At 46.3% G+C, this 15015-nt stretch overlaps 1 protein-coding gene across 1 annotated transcript in view; it reads left to right on the forward strand.

The window, feature by feature from the left end:
- The first annotated feature begins 4300 nt into the window (after positions 1 to 4300).
- ULK3 (unc-51 like kinase 3) overlaps positions 4301 to 15015 on the forward strand; it is a 53395-nt gene continuing 42680 nt past the window's right edge. Inside the window, exons 1-3 of the mRNA XM_069765705.1 lie at positions 4301 to 4533; positions 14011 to 14151; positions 14778 to 14898. Of these exons, the coding sequence (XP_069621806.1) occupies positions 4438 to 4533; positions 14011 to 14151; positions 14778 to 14898 (358 nt within the window). The 5' untranslated portion in view covers positions 4301 to 4437. The remainder of the gene's footprint in view (positions 4534 to 14010; positions 14152 to 14777; positions 14899 to 15015) is intronic.

Genomic DNA, 15015 nt, shown 5'->3' on the forward strand with positions numbered 1-15015 from the left:
ATATCTTACAAAAACAAAACAAAGAACTTCCATGAATTTTGGAGCCATTTTTCCAGTTCCAGCTAGTGCAGGTGGGAGGGGCGAGTGACTTTCGTCGAGCCTGGAATTTATGATCCCAGGGCAATAAAACCCCCTTCTAGCATACAGTCCGTAGCCCAGAGAGAAACAAGGAGAGTCAGCTAGAGAAGGGGAGGTTTAGCCAACCTCATGAGCTGAAGAGCAACTAAACTTATATGATATTTCATACCATATCGTGACACAAGGTTACAAGTCCATTTCCAGAGATCTTGATGTATCTTTGTCAATGGTACGCAACATAATCAAAAATTTTACAACTCATGGCACTAGCTAATCTCCTTGACGTGGACGGCAGAGAAAAATTAATGAAAAGTTGCAACGCAGGATAGTCCAAATTGTGGATAAGCAGACCCAATCAAGTTCCAAAGAAATTCAAGATGTCCTGCAGGCTCAGGGTGCAACAGTGTCAGAGCAAACTATCCGTCGACATTTGAATGAAATTAAACGCTATGGCAGGAGACCAAGGAGGACACCACTACTGACACACACATAAAAAGCTAGATTGTAGTTTGACAAAATATATGTGAATAAGCCAAAATCTTTCTGAGAAAGCATCCTGTGAACAGATGAAAGCAAGAGAGCTTTTTGCTAAAGCACATCATTCTACTATTTACCGAAAACAGAGTGAGGCCTACAAAGAAAAGAACACAGTACCTACAGTCAAATATGGTGGAGGTTCCAAGATGTTTTGGGGTTGTGTTGCTGCCTCTGGCACTGGGTGCCTTTATTGACTGTGTGCAGTTCTGAAGTGGCCGGATCTAAATCCCATTGAACGCCTGTGGAGATATCTTAAAATTGCGTTTGGGAGAAGGTGCCCTTCAAACATGAGACACCTGAAGCAGTTCGCAAAAGAAATGTGGTCAAAAATTCCAGTTGAGAGGTGTAACAAGCTTGTTGATGGTTATAGGAAGCGATTGATTGCAGTTGTTACATAGGGTGTGCAACCAAATATTAAGTTGAGGGTGCCAACAATTTTGTCCAGAATGATGTCCAGTTTGCTTTTTTTTCCTCTTTTCTTTTTTAGTTGTTCCAGTACACACAAAGGAAATAAACAAGTAAAACAAAACTTGTGTCATTGCAATAATTTTCTGGTAAAAATACTTTTTCTGGAACAATTTCAAGGGTGCCAACACTTTAGGCCATGACTGTAGCTGGTGACCCATGAGCTTCAAGTTACTGCATCCAATGAATTTGAGAGAGATATCTATATATATATAATTGTCTAAGGGTTTTTCCGTCTGTCTTTCTGTCTGTCTGTCCTGGAAATCCCGCGTCTCTGATTGGTCGAGGCCGCCATTTTCTGACTTGAACGCCCCGCCCTTCACCATGCTGTGATTTTAATTAAATCCTAACACAGTTGGTTCTGAGCTTCCTATATAAGCAGGCTTTACCACGTTATTAGCCATAGGTAAGTGTTCACACTAGGCAGTCAGCTCAGGTACCCATCCGTTCTGAGATTACCTTGACGATTGGTGGATGGGCTCACAACTTTTGGCCAAATCTTGTGCTAAGAATCTCATGTGTTTTTTCATATATTTCACAAGCCATTATGCTATTCCCATTTCATGTATCGCCCATTTCCTTGCTCTAGCACAGATTAATTTTGAGTGCAGCCATTAATCTATTTACAAATAATAACCCTGACACAGCTCCATGGACATAAAAATAAAAATGTCATGGGTCATCTTCGAAATAGGCGTCACTCACAATCAATATTTTAATTTCGGATTTTTTTTTTACTATATCCAAGTTTGGTATTGTAGTCATACCAACTTGGAGAATCATAATGCTGGGGCATTTATTTATCACACAATAAAAAAAATTGAATTTTAGCAATTTTAGTAAAACATCCAACTCCTGCGCTAATAAAAGTTATGTTTCTTGGAAGAAGGGGAGGAAAAAATGAAAACGCAAAAGCAGAAAATAACAATGTTGGGAAGGTGTTAAAATACAGATTTTAGGTCCAGATTGTAAGACTCTGAGGTTGGATGTGCGCATGGGAGGTCCCCGAACCTGAGCAGCCCACACAGAGAGGACCCTACCCTCCAGCAGCATGCACAGAGAGGACCCTACCCCCCCCAGCAGCATGCACAGAGAAGACCCTACCCCCCCAGCAGCATGCACAGAGAGGACCCTACCCCCCCAGCAGCATGCACAGAGAGGACCCTACCCCCCCAGCAGCATGCACAGAGAGGACCCTACCCCCCCCAGCAGCATGCACAGAGAGGACCCTACCCCCCCCAGCAGCATGCACAGAGAGGACCCTACCCCCCCAGCAGCATGCACAGAGAGGACCCTACCCCCCCAGCAGCATGCACAGAGAGGACCCCCCCCCCCCCGGCAGGATGCACAGAGAGGACCTTACCCCCCCCCCCCCCCCAGCAGCATGCACAGAGAGGACCCTTCCCCCCAGCAGCATGCACAGAGAGGACCCTTCCCCCAGCAGCATGCACAGAGAGAACCCTACACCCCCCAGCAGCATGCACAGAGGACCCTACCACCCAGCAGCATGCACAGAGAGGACCCTACCCCCCGGCAGCATGCACAGAGTGGACCCTACCCCCCGGCAGCATGTACAGAGAGGACCCTACCCCCCAGCAGCATGCACAGAGAGGACCCTACCCCCCCCCCCCCCCCCCCAGCAGCATGCACAGAGAGGACCCTACCCCCCAGCAGCATGCACAGAGAGGACCCTACCCCCCAGCAGCATGCATAGAGAGGACCCTACCCCCCAGCAGCATGCACAGAGATGACCCTACCCCCCAGCAGCATGCACAGAGGACCCTACCACCCAGCAGCATGCACAGAGAGGACCCTACCCCCCCAGCAGCATGCACAGAGAGGACCCTACCCCCCCAGCAGCATGCACAGAGAGGACCCTACCCCCCAGCAGCATGCACAGAGGACCCTACCACCCAGCAGCATGCACAGAGAGGACCCTACCCCCCGGCAGCATGCACAGAGTGGACCCTACCCCCCGGCAGCATGTACAGAGAGGACCCTACCCCCCAGCAGCATGCACAGAGAGGACCCTACCCCCCCCCCCCCCCCAGCAGCATGCACAGAGAGGACCCTTCCCCCCAGCAGCATGCACAGAGAGGACCCTTCCCCCAGCAGCATGCACAGAGAGAACCCTACACCCCCCAGCAGCATGCACAGAGGACCCTACCACCCAGCAGCATGCACAGAGAGGACCCTACCCCCCGGCAGCATGCACAGAGTGGACCCTACCCCCCGGCAGCATGCACAGAGAGGACCCTACCCCCCGGCAGCATGTACAGAGAGGACCCTACCCCCTAGCAGCATGCACAGAGAGGACCCTACCCCCCCCCCCCCCCCCAGCAGCATGCACAGAGAGGACCCTACCCCCCGGCAGCATGCACAGAGTGGACCCTACCCCCCGGCAGCATGCACAGAGAGGACCCTACCCCCCAGCAGCATGCACAGAGAGGACCCTACCCCCCAGCAGCATGCATAGAGAGGACCCTACCCCCCAGCAGCATGCACAGAGATGACCCTACCCCCCAGCAGCATGCACAGAGGACCCTACCACCCAGCAGCATGCACAGAGAGGACCCTACCCCCCCAGCAGCATGCACAGAGGACCCTACCCCCCAGCAGCATGCACAGAGAGGACCCTACCCCCCCCAGCAGCATGCACAGAGGACCCTACCCCCCAGCAGCATGCACAGAGAGGACCCTACCCCCCAGCAGCATGCACAGAGGACCCTACCACCCAGCAGCATGCACAGAGAGGACCCTACCCCCCCCCCCCCCCCGCAGCATGCAGAGGACCCTACCCCCCCCCCCCCCCCCCCGCAGCATGCACAGAGGACCCTACCCCCCACAGCAGCACGCAGAGAGGACCCTACCCCCCAGCAGCATGCACAGAGAGGACCCTACACCCCCCAGCAGCATGCACAGAGGACCCTACCACCCAGCAGCATGCACAGAGAGGACCCTACCCCCCAGCAGCCAGCACAGAGAGGACACTACCCCCAGCAGCCCGCATAGGGAGGACCCTACCAGCAGCAGCCCACATAAGGAGGACTTCACCCCCAGCAGCATGCACATAGGGGACCCTACCCACAGCAGCCATGCCAGGATATCAGTGATAACAGTGTTATGCAGATTCCTGCCAGAAATGCAGCGCCATGCCGCTCTCCACCACAAGATGGCGCCAGTTCTCTCCCTGATTACTGAGAGACGCTCGGAGCTTCCTGTTCCTGACATCAATAAGGAAGTGTAATGTAGGATGACAGCTCGTCTCCGCTATGGTGCCCGGACACCTGGCAGCCGGGCGTAGTGAGGGGGCACGTAGACTGCACTGAGCTGCACACAGAGGGTACATGGCACAGCATGGCTAGCTGGGCTCCCCCTCGGCTGAATGATTTCATCCTGACCGATAAGCTGGGCAGCGGCACCTATGCCACCGTATATAAGGCCTACAGGAAGGTAACCGGGAGAGGGTGATGGGCAGCAGTGTGCCCGCCATGATGGGAGAGCTCCTGGGTATACAGCTACATAGTGCAGGGGAGTGTGCACACTGTGTGCGGGACTGCCGGCCATGCCATGACCGCTGCTGCCAGTCACTGGCCACAACATGTACTACAGTGGTGCCAGTAAGTGTGGTACGTGGCCGGTGATGGGCAGCAGTGGGCATGTCCTCAGAGGATGGCAGAGATCCGAGCATGCGTTTGTTGTTTTAAGTCTTCTATTTTGTGGCAGCCATTAGATTAAAAAAAGCAAAGTTGAGGCTTATTGGAAGGGACATGGCCTCATCGGGTTTTCCGGCATCGGGTAAGGCTTCTTTCACACTTCCGTCAGTACAGGGCCGTCGCCATGCGTCGGCCTGACGTACCGACGCATGTTGTGAAAATTCGCAACAAGGTGGGCAGCGGATGCAGTTTTTTGCCCAAAACAACGGATTGCAAAAAACGCTAGTGTGAAAGTAGCCTAAGACTTCAGTTTGGCGCCCCGCTCGTGCGGTTTGAGAAGTCCTCATGTGACCGCTCAGTCATATGCTATTTTCACACTTAGTCATGTACCCACGAGCTCCTCTCACTAATGCTCTCAATGTTCAGAGAAAAACTGAGAGAAGCAGAAGAGAAGCTCGTTGTCACAGGACCACAAGTATGAAAGTCGCATAAGAGTGAAGTGTCCATGTGACGACTACTGGAACCTGCAGAGCTGAATCCTGACAGTGAGGATATTACACTCTTAGGATTCGCTACAGGGCTTCATTTTATAATTTAAGGGCTTGTCCAGGTTTGAGATGAGTCTGCAGTCACTCTATGTGATCGCAAGCTTCTGAATTCTCATAGCACGAGCACTGCACACTTTTAAGATTCCCCCCTTCTGGCGGCAAGAGTGGACGGCCATGTCCGCACAAGCATGAGATTTGCAAACTTCCGGTCACATTCTGACTAGACATGTCCGGCCTCGCTTAATTCATTTTCATTGAGCGAGGCCACCTATGTCTAGTCGGCATGTGACCGCATGTATGTAAATAGCATAAAACCTGAAGAGATGAACTGGAATGTAAGTTAGTATGCATGCACCGTGTGGGCACGTGTTCACACTGGCCACTAAACAAGCAAAACCCAAGTAAAAACATAAGCAAATAATCTGCAGTAAATAAATAGCAATTGTGCATGAAAATAATAGCACCAGAAAAAAGCTGTCCAGGGTCAGCTTAGGGTTATCACTTTATACCAAATTGCCTAAGGCAAATAAAGACCCCAGATAAAACTTATCACATTATTAAAAGTTAACGGAAATAAAAGCTCTTTAAAAACACCTGACACATTTGGGGTCTTCATAAGGGATCTTAATTTGTTTTAGGTAATTTGAAAATAATATAGGGTGCTTAATTAACATAATTTTGATAATAAAAAAAAATGTAATAGCAATCCCATCATGTCACGGTGACCCTATTCAGAACGGTGGTGGGATGCCTTTTACACTTCTTTGATCAAAATTCTGTTAGCTGAGCATCCTATATTATTTTCATGCACTATTGCTGTTTATTTACTGCAGGATATTTGCTTATTGTGTTTTCTGTAAGTAGCATACTTGCGATTTCGTGACCTCCTGCTCTCACTGCCGGCACCAGAGAATCCTGACAGCGTGCAGTGCGCATTGTGAGAATTCGTAAGTCTGCAGTCACATAGAGTAACTGCAGATTTTAATCACATACTTGGACAACCCCTTTAATGCTCCTAACATAAATAAAAACATAGTAGTCCTTAACTTGTCAGACAAAACAGCACTTTGTTAACTTGGACATACGGTATATCACGTAATCTTACAAGTTACTGATTGTGACATTTGTTCAGGATCAGAACCGACAACAGCACAAGAATACATCACCAGGAACACAGCATCAGAATCTCCAACAGTACATAAATTCATCACCAGTACAGAAGTAGATAACTAGAACCGCCATCAGGTCATCAATACCACCATTATTACATTAGTTACATTCATTAAATTGCATTAATCTCCAGAAATACCCTTTGTGCGTTAATACATCACTAGGACCACAATACGTACATGAATTCAGCATCAGAACCACCATCATTAAATGAATAAATCGCCTGACCCATGATCAGTACATGAATACATCACCAGAACCACCATCAGTTCATGGTACATTAATTGTAATTTTTATGAGAGAGCAAGCAGAATGGCACCAGGTCAAATGGCAATTTATATTTATCAAAGATACAATCCGTATCCGTTTGTTAATGGTGGTATTTTCACTACTGTAATGTGGTGCTCAACATCATATAACAATTGATATTTCCATACGTCGTAGAAAGAAAGAAGGATGTGGCACTCAGCAAGTAGTGTTGCAATCAAAGTCCTTTATTTTCACATTTATGGGATGAGGACATTAGCCAGAGACGGCAGGTAGAGGCGAGGGTGCAGGGTGGTGACGGTGGACGATGGCCATTTCACGATGACTGTGCTTCAACGGGTCCAGGTCCTTCTTTCTTTCTACGACGTATGGAAACATTACTTGTAATGTCGGGTCGGACCATTATACATTTGTATCACGTGAACGTACAACTCAAGGTATGTCCTTAACAATGGTAAAGAAATGGTGGGTCTTGTTGCTATCTGTCATCATCAGACTGCTGACCATACTAGAACCACAGTACTGATGAAAATTAGTCAGTCTTACAAATAAACATTTACATCTAGGTACCTTCTAGATGATGCCATCTCTGATTGGAATTATTCTCTTCGTTTCTTCATCTTGTTCAGATGCCATAATAACTGTTCACATTCACAGCTCATCTCTGCAGACTTCCATCTTCTCCATTCTTCTGCAGCACATCCTCACATGATGCCCTTAAAAATAGCGTGATTATAATGCTCCTGGATAAAAATATCTTCCCTACTCTGTGTGCCTGAATAAATAATTGCATCTGACTGTATTCCCTGCACAAAATATAAGACAATAAACATGGAAGAGCGTAGCATGAGAAGCACCAGGTGGTTTGATTGAGATGTTGCAATGGAAGGTGGGATTAGCCTCTCACCTGGAAGGGTTGTGCGCCCCTGCACAACTCCGGTAGCGGACCTCTCCGTGCAATCCTGCTCTCTTGCTTTGAGCTGCTCTTGTGCTGTGCTTCCTGGTCTAGTCACGTGGAACCAAGATCCAGTCACGTGATGCAACTTCACAGGATGTGACTTCACTTCAGATCCTGTTGCCTGGAGATGAGCTCTATGGCCCCAAGCTGCTCCAGCCACAATCCCTCAAGGGGAATGTAAACTTTTTTTATTGAACCACTGTGGTTCAATAAAAGGTTTGCTTACCACCAATGTATTGCAGTTTGCTCCATAGCCATAGCGCTCCTTAAATTGACCACATTTTTTCCCCAAAAAAACCCTGCACAAAATATGACCCCCACACTGTCCTCTCCTTTCCTTACTGGTCCCCCTCTTCACACTGTCCTCACACAATGTGTCTCCTTATACTGCCCATTCTCTATTCTATGCTTCCTCATCACATTCCCTCTCCTTTGCATGCTGTCCCCCCATACTGCCCCCTATCTGTATCGCCTCCCACACTACCCAGTATCTATTCTGTGCCCCATCATGATTTACTTCCTCAATACTATCTCTTCGCACTATTCCCCTCAGTAGGCTCCTCACACATTTCCCCCTCCACTCCCCATACTGTGACCGCACCCATCTAATCTCCCTCGCTCCCCATACTGTATCTGCATCCATCCCCCTCGCTCCCCATACTGTGTCCGCTCCCATCCCCTCCCTCATACTATTTTTTCATGCATCCCCATCCCTCGCTCTCCATACTGTGTCCACACCCATTACCCCATCATACTTTGAAACTCATCAAAGAGAATGAAGACTTTCTAGACAGAACAGAAGCATCTCTACTGGTCACAGAAGGTGAAAAAAGTGTCAGTGAACCTCCAAAAGCAGATGAGTGGAAGCATGTGACCAAAAGAAGCAAGAAGACCATGGAGAAATCACCAACCACACAACTGAAGAACCGATATCAAATCTTTGTAGAGGATGAAGATGGCACACCTAAGGATGAAGCAATACCAGCAAGCAAAAAAGAAAAGGGCACACAGCAACAAGTGACAGCAAAAAGTACAGCCAAGAAGCAACGAAGAGTGGTGGTGGTGGGAGACTCACTACTGAGAGGCACAGAAGCAGCCATCTGCAGACCGGACATAACTGCAAGAGAAGTATGCTGCCTTCCAGGTGCGATGATCAAGGATGTGACCGATAGGATACCAAAGCTCTTCAACTCCAAGGACGTCCACCCATTTCTTCTGATACATGTTGGCACCAATGACACGGCAAGGAAGGACCTACCGACAATCTGCAAAGACTTTGAAGAGTTGGGGAAGAAAGTAAAGGAACTGGATGCACAGGTAGTTTTTTCTTCTATCCTTCCAGTAGACGGGCATGGCACCAGGAGATGGAACAGGATCCTTGATGCAAACAACTGGCTAAGACGATGGTGCAGACAACAAGGATTCGGATTCCTGGACCACGGTGTGAATTACTTGTACGATGGACTCCTCGCCAGAGACGGACTACACCTCAACAAACCTGGGAAACACACATTCGCCAGAAGACTCGCTACACTCATCAGGAGGGCGTTAAACTAGAAGAAGAGGGGACGGGAAGAAAAACATTAGACTTGAACAAAGAAGATCCAGGAAAACATACTCAGAAGGGAGGTAAGAACATTTCTAAAACATTCCACAGCGAGGAGATTGGAACAAAACAAAATCCTCTAAACTGCATGCTCGCAAACGCCAGAAGCCTGACAAACAAGATGGAAGAACTAGAAGCAGAAATATCTACAGGTAACTTTGACATAGTGGGAATAACCGAGACATGGTTAGATGAAAGCTATGACTGGGCAGTTAACTTACAGGGTTACAGTCTGTTTAGAAAGGATCGTAAAAATCGGAGAGGAGGAGGGGTTTGTCTCTATGTAAAGTCTTGTCTAAAGTCCACTTTAAGGGAGGATATTAGCGAAGGAAATGAGGATGTCGAGTCCATATGGGTCGAAATTCATGGAGGGAAAAATGGTAACAAAATTCTCATTGGGGTCTGTTACAAACCCCCATATATAACAGAAACCATGGAAAGTCTACTTCTAAAGCAGATAGATGAAGCTGCAACCCATAATGAGGTCCTGGTTATGGGGGACTTTAACTACCCGGATATTAACTGGGAAACAGAAACCTGTGAAACCCATAAAGGCAACAGGTTTCTGCTAATAACCAAGAAAAATTATCTTTCACAATTGGTGCAGAATCCAACCAGAGGAGCAGCACTTTTAGACCTAATACTATCTAATAGACCTGACAGAATAACAAATCTGCAGGTGGTCGGGCATCTAGGAAATAGCGACCAGAATATTGTACAGTTTCACCTGTCTTTCACTAGGGGAACTTGTCAGGGAGTCACAAAAACACTGAACTTTAGGAAGGCAAAGTTTGACCAGCTTAGAGATGCCCTTAATCTGGTAGACTGGGACAATATCCTCAGAAATAAGAATACAGATAATAAATGGGAAATGTTTAAGAACATCCTAAATAGGCAGTGTAAGCGGTTTATACCCTGTGGGAATAAAAGGACTAGAAATAGGAAAAACCCAATGTGGCTAAACAAAGAAGTAAGACAGGCAATTAACAGTAAAAAGAAAGCATTTGCACTACTAAAGCAGGATGGCACCATTGAAGCTCTAAAAAACTATAGGGAGAAAAATACTTTATCTAAAAAACTAATTAAAGCTGCCAAAAAGGAAACAGAGAAGCACATTGCTAAGGAGAGTAAAACTAATCCCAAACTGTTCTTTAACTATATCAATAGTAAAAGAATAAAAACTGAAAATGTAGGCCCCTTAAAAAATAGTGAGGAAAGAATGGTTGTAGATGACGAGGAAAAAGCTAACATATTAAACACCTTCTTCTCCACGGTATTCACGGTGGAAAATGAAATGCTAGGTGAAATCCCAAGAAACAATGAAAACCCTATATTAAGGGTCACCAATCTAACCCAAGAAGAGGTGCGAAACCGGCTAAATAAGATTAAAATAGATAAATCTCCGGGTCCGGATGGCATACACCCACGAGTACTAAGAGAACTAAGTAATGTAATAGATAAACCATTATTTCTTATTTTTTGGGACTCTATAGCGACAGGGTCTGTTCCGCAGGATTGGCGCATAGCAAATGTGGTGCCAATATTCAAAAAGGGCTCTAAAAGTGAACCTGGAAATTATAGGCCAGTAAGTCTTACCTCTATTGTTGGTAAAATATTTGAAGGGTTTCTGAGGGATGTTGTTCTGGATTATCTCAATGAGAATAACTGTTTAACTCCATATCAGCATGGGTTTATGAGAAATCGCTCCTGTCAAACCAATCTAATCAGTTTTTATGAAGAGGTAAGCTATAGGCTGGACCACGGTGAGTCATTGGACGTGGTATATCTCGATTTTTCCAAAGCGTTTGATACCGTGCCGCACAAGAGGTTGGTACACAAAATGAGAATGCTTGGTCTGGGGGAAATTGTGTGTAAATGGGTTAGTAACTGGCTTAGTGATCGAAAGCAGAGGGTGGTTATAAATGGTATAGTCTCTAACTGGGTCGCTGTGACCAGTGGGGTACCACAGGGGTCAGTATTGGGACCTGTTCTCTTCAACATATTCATTAATGATCTGGTAGAAGGTTTACACAGTAAAATATCGATATTTGCAGATGATACAAAACTATGTAAAGCAGTTAATACAAGAGAAGATAGTATTCTGCTACAGATGGATCTGGATAAGTTGGAAACTTGGGCTGAAAGGTGGCAGATGAGGTTTAACAATGATAAATGTAAGGTTATACACATGGGAAGAAGGAATCAATGTCACCATTACACACTGAATGGGAAACCACTGGGTAAATCTGACAGGGAGAAGGACTTGGGGATCCTAGTTAATGATAAACTTACCTGGAGCAGCCAGTGCCAGGCAGCAGCTGCCAAGGCAAACAGGATCATGGGGTGCATTAAAAGAGGTCTGGATACACATGATGAGAGCATTATACTGCCTCTGTACAAATCCCTAGTTAGACCGCACATGGAGTACTGTGTCCAGTTTTGGGCACCGGTGCTCAGGAAGGATATAATGGAACTAGAGAGAGTACAAAGGAGGGCAACAAAATTAATAAAGGGGATGGGAGAACTACAATACCCAGATAGATTAGCGAAATTAGGATTATTTAGTCTAGAAAAAAGACGACTGAGGGGCGATCTAATAACCATGTATAAGTATATAAGGGGACAATACAAATATCTCGCTGAGGATCTGTTTATACCAAGGAAGGTGACGGGCACAAGGGGGCATTCTTTGCGTCTGGAGGAGAGAAGGTTTTTCCACCAACATAGAAGAGGATTCTTTACTGTTAGGGCAGTGAGAATCTGGAATTGCTTGCCTGAGGAGGTGGTGATGGCGAACTCAGTCGAGGGGTTCAAGAGAGGCCTGGATGTCTTCCTGGAGCAGAACAATATTGTATCATACAGTTAGGTTCTGTAGAAGGACGTAGATCTGGGGATTTATTATGATGGAATATAGGCTGAACTGGATGGACAAATGTCTTTTTTCGGCCTTACTAACTATGTTACTATGTTTCCTCATACACTATCCTTTCTCCCCTTACTGTGTTCGCACCTGTTATCCGCCCTCATGCTGTACTGTTTCCTCATACAATCCCCTTCGCTAACCCCTACTGTGGTTGCAGCCATCCCCCACTCCTCATACTGTGTCCTCAAATTTCTCTCCCTCCCCATACTGTGTCCACATCCATTCACCCTCTCATACTTTCCTTATTACATTCACCCCATACTGTGTCTGCATCCATCCCATCCCCCCTCTCATACTGTTTCCTCATACATCCCCACCCCTTGCTCCCCATACTGTGTCCACGCCCTTTAACCCCTCATACTGTTTCCTCATACAGTCCCCCTCACTTCCCTATGTTCACACCTATACCCACCTCGCTCCTCATACTGACCACACCCATCCCTGTACTATTTTCGCAACCACACCCCCTTGTTACCCATAAGTGACCGCACCCCTTACCCCCTCATACTGTTTTATCATACACTACCCCTCGCTCCCCATACTGTGTTCACAGCCATCCCCCCTCACTCCTCATTCTGTGTCTTTAAATTTCTCCCCAACCCCTCCCTCCCAATACTGTGTCTACATCCATTCCCCCCTCATTCTATTTCCTCATACTCAACCCCCCCCCCCCCCCTCCCGATAATGCGTCTACCTCCATCCCATCCCCTTCACTCCCCATACCGTGTCCGCAACCAACCTCGGGGGGGGGGAATGTGCAAAATGCAGCTGCCGAGGAGACACCTCAGGCCTATCTGGTGGCCAGAAGGCGCTCCCCTGCCATCCACAGCACGGCATGCTCACTATTGTTTAAACCAGAAGATTGCTGTGGGTTATAAAGCAAATCTAATTGTGATGATAGTTTAAGGTTTAATTTTGTTTTTGCTCACGAGCTGCCGAAAGAGTTGGCATGTGTCTTTCCATTTGTGTGAGATGGACCAGCAGCCATGACATCACCTCTGTGTGTGTCACCTGGCAGGAGTTCATCCGTACCAGAGTAGGAGTCCAAACACAAATCCATAATTCGGATGAGGCCTTAATGTGATAAAAATAAATGTTATTGGGAAATTTCCATAAAGTAGATGCTGTTGTAAGTATTCTAAATCTCCAGGTTATTTTCCCCAAATTTCATGTTGATTGGCACTCCGTAATTATAAACCCCGGTGGGATACATTTTCATAAGCGCCAATTGTGGTGTTCATTGTGAGTATCATAGTTTTAATGTAAAGCTGCTTTTTTTCGAAGTCTTTAAGATAAAGAGGGTATGATTCTTTAACGTAGACCTCCAAGGTGGACAGCACATCTTCTGTACTGTTGCCCCGTCTATTGCGCTGCTTTCCATTCCATCGTTTGTTGGGCCCACCGAGCACCCCCAGAACAGAGTGACATATTGCCTTGTTCAGCATGACTCTGAAGAGCTTTCTGGGTGCAAAGGTTGCGTTGCATTACTCTTGTGGAACACATATTATTTATATACTTGTTTCTCTCACCTTTCTTTCTCTCATATACTGTATATGTATATACTGTACTTCTATAACAGCAGAAAAGAAATACAAGGAGAAAGTGGCTTGTAAAAAATTTGAACTGATTTCCCATTACTAGCAGTGGCTGACAGTTGTGATTTTCCTTTGCATTCCTTTATTCTCCCCCCGTATGTCTTTGCGCACAGTATACATAGACGTCTATGTAGACACAACTGGGACTCTAGTCTTGCTGCCTTCCCTAACATGCACCTTTTATGCCTTCCTTCCCTCCATGGTCAGCACAACACACGTGAAGTAGTGGCCATTAAATGTGTCAGCAAGAAAAGCCTGAATAAAGTGTCTGTGGAGAACCTACTCACCGAAATTGAGATCCTGAAAACGGTCCGTCATCCTCATATCCTGGAGCTGAAGGACTTCCAGGTCAGTTACAGCAGTGTCTGGTGGCCTTCCACTAGTCACTTACAATGGTTTTCATCTTCTAGGGAATATTGACCTACATAGGAACAACTAGAGATAGGACAGGTTCTGTTTAAAGAATCCAATTTCTATCAGGAAACACTTTTTACCTGCAGTTAATGTTTCTGGACATGACAGGTTCCCTTTACAGGACTTATCCAAAGGTAATAATCCATTTTATAAAGAAAAGACAACCACTGATTAGCTTTTCACAACTAGAGGATGCCGTGGCAGCCATATGCTGCAGGAGTAGTGGAATTTTCTACATCGTGCAGTCAGATATATGGATGTCCACCTGTATATGGCCACGTTGATTCCTAAAAATAAGACATGCTCATTGACCTGATATCTCGGTATATAGAGTGGTGGTCTAGATGTGGGACCTCTCTTATTATGATGTCTGAAACATTCAAGAGGTTGTCCTAATGTGGCAAACTTTTAAAATAATTTGAAGAAAAACTTGCTGTATCATTACTAGTACATCTGTATGTATTGAAGAGAGCTAATCAGATCTGCCCTCGTTCCTTGTTCTTAATATGTTCTCTTGATTTCATCTTCTTGCACATGGTGGATGGATTGCTGTGTCACAGTGGGACCGAGATCACATATTCCTGATCACAGAGTACTGTGCTGGTGGAGACCTTTCTCGATTTATCAGAACCCGTCGTATTCTACCAGAGAAGGTTACTCAGATTTTCCTTCAACAACTAGGTGGGTCATTTTAATTATGTGGCTCCTGTTTACTGACATCTCTTGTGCCTTCCTAAAATATTAGAGAAAAGTAGGGCAACAAGCACAATGATTTTGCTCACATCACCTATTCAGATT

The sequence above is a fragment of the Ranitomeya imitator genome, chromosome 4, assembly GCF_032444005.1.
Source record: "Ranitomeya imitator isolate aRanImi1 chromosome 4, aRanImi1.pri, whole genome shotgun sequence".
Taxonomy (NCBI): Eukaryota; Metazoa; Chordata; class Amphibia; order Anura; family Dendrobatidae; genus Ranitomeya; species Ranitomeya imitator.